The sequence below is a fragment of the Etheostoma spectabile genome, chromosome 21, assembly GCF_008692095.1.
Source record: "Etheostoma spectabile isolate EspeVRDwgs_2016 chromosome 21, UIUC_Espe_1.0, whole genome shotgun sequence".
Lineage (NCBI taxonomy): Eukaryota > Metazoa > Chordata > Actinopteri > Perciformes > Percidae > Etheostoma > Etheostoma spectabile.
Window position 1 is genome coordinate 20,144,018 of NC_045753.1, and position 4,320 is coordinate 20,148,337.

At 44.1% G+C, this 4,320-nt stretch overlaps 1 protein-coding gene across 5 annotated transcripts in view; it reads right to left on the reverse strand.

The window, feature by feature from the left end:
* The window catches only part of mazb (MYC-associated zinc finger protein b (purine-binding transcription factor)), a 6,981-nt gene extending 3,927 nt beyond the window's left edge, over positions 1-3,054 (reverse strand). The window contains exons 1-4 of one of the 5 annotated variants that reach the window (XM_032502472.1): positions 1,958-3,053; positions 1,579-1,774; positions 511-680; positions 202-456 (exon numbers count right to left, since the gene is read on the reverse strand). In XM_032502472.1, coding sequence (XP_032358363.1) covers positions 202-456; positions 511-680; positions 1,579-1,774; positions 1,958-1,990 — 654 coding nt within the window. In that variant the 5' untranslated portion in view covers positions 1,991-3,053. Of the gene's footprint in view, positions 1-201; positions 681-1,578; positions 1,775-1,957 lie in introns of all 5 variants that reach the window. The other 4 variants (XM_032502474.1, XM_032502471.1, XM_032502470.1 and 1 more) reach the window with 4 other exon arrangements.
* Between the last annotated feature and the right edge of the window lie 1,266 nt (positions 3,055-4,320).

Consider the following 4,320-nt stretch of genomic DNA (forward strand, 5'->3'; position numbering starts at 1 on the left):
ACCAGTGCCAAACGCTGGGATGGAAATCACTGGTCCCTTAACTGATTACTGCACATAAATGTTTTGTAGATTTGAACACACAGGAGAGTTTCGGTCAAATACAAAGCTGGCTTATCCATCCCTGTGGCCAGGCAGTTTAAGAAATAACATGCTCGAAGGTTTGGGGTTGACGACAGCCATCTCCACAAGGCCCTGACCCACCTGTACTGTCGCCCCTGTGGCCATGACGACAGCAGCAGGAGGCGGAGCATGGGGGTTAACACTAGCCATTACGTTAGCCATGGCAACCCCTTCACCATCCTGACTACCCAGGGGTGGCTGCTGGCCCCCCGCCAACACGCCGGGAGGGGCGAGAGGGGGAGGTGCGGAGAGGTGTAGCAGGGAGAGGGGAACAGTGGACCTCTCCACCCTCCCTCCAGCCCCCACCGCCATCGCCGACGGGGTGGCCATCGCCACCTGGCTGGCCATCGCCCCCTGGCTGGCCATCGCCACCTGGCTGGCCATCGCCCCCTGGCCGGCTGCTCCCTCCTTTGCCCCCTCCGCCTGCTCTCTGGCCCTGTCCTTCATGCGTACCCCAGTGTGGACCGACTGGTGCCGCCGCAGGTTGTAGTTGTTCTTGAACTGCTTGTTGCAGATGGCACAGATGTGGGGCATGCGGGCCGGCCGAGACACGGACTTCACTGGACCACAGGGAGGCGGGAGGAAATACAGAACGAAAGAAAGTTGTTATTTTAAAAGACGGTGATTTTGTATTTTTAAATATGTCATTTATAATATTAAGTAAAAGTAATGTCTAGTAGGAAAATAGGTTCAGAGAGTAATCGACCGGTTATTCATATTCAAGATACTATCAAGTGATTATGGGTCTGTAAACGCAACAAGAAGCAAAGTGAACATCTATTAAACATCTTCCTAGTAAACCCTGTTTATTTAGAAGCTCTAGGTGACATCTCCATGTTGCTTGTTTTGTCCGACCAACAGTCCCAAAATATTCAGTTTACTGCCGTAGAACTTAGAAGGCAACAAAAACTAGCAAATATATTTACATTTGAGACACTGAAAGCCAGGGACGTTTGGCATTTTTGCTTAAAAAAATTACATTATCTGAATATTTTTTTTCTGTCAAGCGCTTCATTAACAAATTGTTTGTGCTCCAATCGTAAATTGTAGCCCTACTAAGCAGTAAGGTCTAGTTATGTAACTTATCAAATCATTTCAAAAGTTGTATTTCTAAATGTGTTGCAAAGTAAAAGTGATAATCACATCTTTATTGGGGTTTAATAAAAAGTAATCTTATCACCTTTATTTAACAAAGAAATATTGAGATGTTGAATGTGACCAGATATTCCAATTTTCATGTGTCTGAATTTGACTTAGATCGGAATTGATCTTATACTATTTAAGCAATTTTAATGCAATTATATATAAATAAATAAATAAATATTGGGCACTTGAAATAAAAGAAATATTCCGTCTTTTCACCTGCAAATCACCAAATTCACTGGGTTTCTAATCACTTGACTGACCTTAATACTGGCAGTCAAGAATGCAAATGAGAATTAAGTGTAAAAGATTTACTCTTGTCAGCTCCACAGGTGTAGGATGCAGTGCAGTGTCCCTCACCAGGCAGGGGTTCCTCACTGAGAGCAGCAGTGTCCACAGTTGAAGGAGGCTGTGCTATGTGCTCTGTGGGTGGGGTTTGGGGAGAACTCGTATGCACTGGCATGAGCTCTGATTGGAGGCTCCCCTCCACTTGGTTTTGGGTGGGAGTATTCTGGAGAAGCAAGTAGAAGGCCATCACCAAATGTAAACACAAGTCACAGCATTATCTTGAGGTGCTACATTGAAATAGGAGATGTGAGGACTGTAGGACAGCTGGACACACACTGTGAGACAATGCGCGCAGTAAAAATGAGAGCAGAGAACGAGGCCAGTAATGCCTGCTCAACAAGCCTACCTGGAAGAGAAAATTGCTCCAAGCAGCATCCATTTTGCAGCACAGCGAGGGAGATTATAAAGTCAGCTCCTGATTGAGGTCGAGGAGGGCAGCCTTTGCATGGTTTTGATCGGCCCACCGGTGATCGAGGCGCAAACAGTCGCCTCTTCTGCAGCAAAAGCGACGGGCTTCTGGAGTTTCTTCAGAAACGTGAATAAAGTAGTCTGCAAAAATATGTTTTGTTTTTCTCATTGAGGTAGCCTAATGCTGTCAATTAAAATGCACGCAGCTGTTGACTAACGCGGGCTGCAGTAGGCAGTAGTGTAGCAGGCCAGGTCCACTAACGGCCTGTTTCTCTTTTCACTTTGGTTTCTAACTTTAATTCACTCAACACCAATCTTACTCAAACGCGATATCGCGCAACAAAACTGCTTCCCAAAAAAAAAAAAAAACAGAACAAAAATTACACGTAAATTACAGGATCACACTTTCGCATTAAACATACACCATTCTACCTGAAATGAATGCCTTTTTTACGCAAGACAACAAATGATGGGTTATAACACACGTATCTGGTAGCACAGCAGGTCATGCTTTGCTTTTAATTTATGAATCTATTTTTCCGATTTCTCTCAATAGGCCAATCGGGTGTTTGTCGAAGCCTCGTTGTTGGTTTCAAGCCCTGACCCCGGCGAGCGGCGCTCTCGCCGGGCCGCAGCCTATCGCTCCACCTCGGCCGTTCAGCTGCGAGGATGTCATCTTTCTTTTTTTATCGCCCGCTCTCCCTCCTCCCTCCCTGTCTCTTTCTTCCTTTTCTTTTTTAATTCCTCTTTCTTCTCCCCCTCCTCTCCTTTTCTCGCACCGCTATGTCCCACTTGCTCTTAAAGGGATAGGGTTTCCTCTTTGGACACCCCCCTCTCATTTCCGTCTCCCTCGGCGTGGCCTATCCTCTCCCCCTTCCTTTCTGGGAATGTCGGCCGACACAAAATGCACCACAGTAGTGTTCTCCTTGCCCGGGCCAGCTGGAACAGATCTCGTGCACCGCAGAAAACAGCCAGAGAGGCTTTCCATTAACGGCGAGATGACAGACGCATCTTAAAGGGCAGTGCGCGCGGATCCTCCCAGTCGGCCTATAATAATGATGTCACAGACAGAAATAGTACACAGGACGAATAGCAGCTCGCAGAATCTATGTGCATAAATACAGATAAGCTGCCCGTTTCAGAAAAATACATATACCCTACAAATATACATATTGTTTATAATGTATGGTATTGTTAACTATATACATATATATAAGTTTTAGAATTTCTTTTTTTAAGATACTGGTTTTGGGAATGTTAGGCCTTTAATTCCACAGGACAGATGAAGACATAAAAGGGGAGAGAGAAGGGGAATGACGTGCATCAGAGGGCCGCAGGTCGGAGTTGAACCTGTGGCCCCTGCGTGGAGGAGTAAACCTCAATGTGCACCTATTCTACCAACTGAGCTAACCCAGCCTCAGTTTGTGGAATTTATAATAAAAAAAATTTACTGTTGTGAAATCAGTGTCTTTTTCCAAATGTTGAAGTAATAATAATAGTGATAACATAAAGTAATAATTCAATCTACAGCTGAGAGTAAATGCTGACATGTGACATAAGCAGGTGGGTTTGTGGGATGTTGATGAGCCAGATTTGCAGGTGTGTGGAGAAGGATGAGGTGAATGACTGGGGAAATTGTTTCTGGCTGGAAGAGATCGTGGAGACCCTCAAGCGAACGGCTGCACACCAGACACTACCACATGGAGAACTTGCTTTCCCACATCGTAAACTTGTAAATACACCTTGTAAAACCTGAACTCCAACAAGGAAGAGCGGGGGCTGGTTTAACACAGCACAAAGCCCTCAAGAAGTAGGAAAAACATACACTCATCCAGGCAAGTTGGTCTCATTCTACATGTTGAACGCAACATGTAGGGAGAGCGAGACGGGGGTTAATGTTAACCTTTAGCAGCCTTTGTGTATCGAGCCCAGGTGAGCGGTAATCAATAAGACAAAATAATTGATTAAATCCTTTTTTAGTTGAAATCTCCCAAATTCACTGGTTCCAGCTTCTAAAATGTGAATATTGATTTTTTTCTTTTTTTTAAGATTGTATACTGAATGTTTTTAGTTTTGACTGTTAATTATCTTTTACTACTTTCTGACATTTTATGGACCAAATAGAAAATAATTGGGAAGATAATATGTACATCGACATCATTGACCAGAGAATATATTTAAGTTTAATAAAACCAAATACTCACATTTGAGAAACTTGAACAGATTGACTATTTGAATAACTGACTAGTTGCAGCCGTGTAATAAACATCCCAATGATATGCCATCTGAGTGAAGTACAGC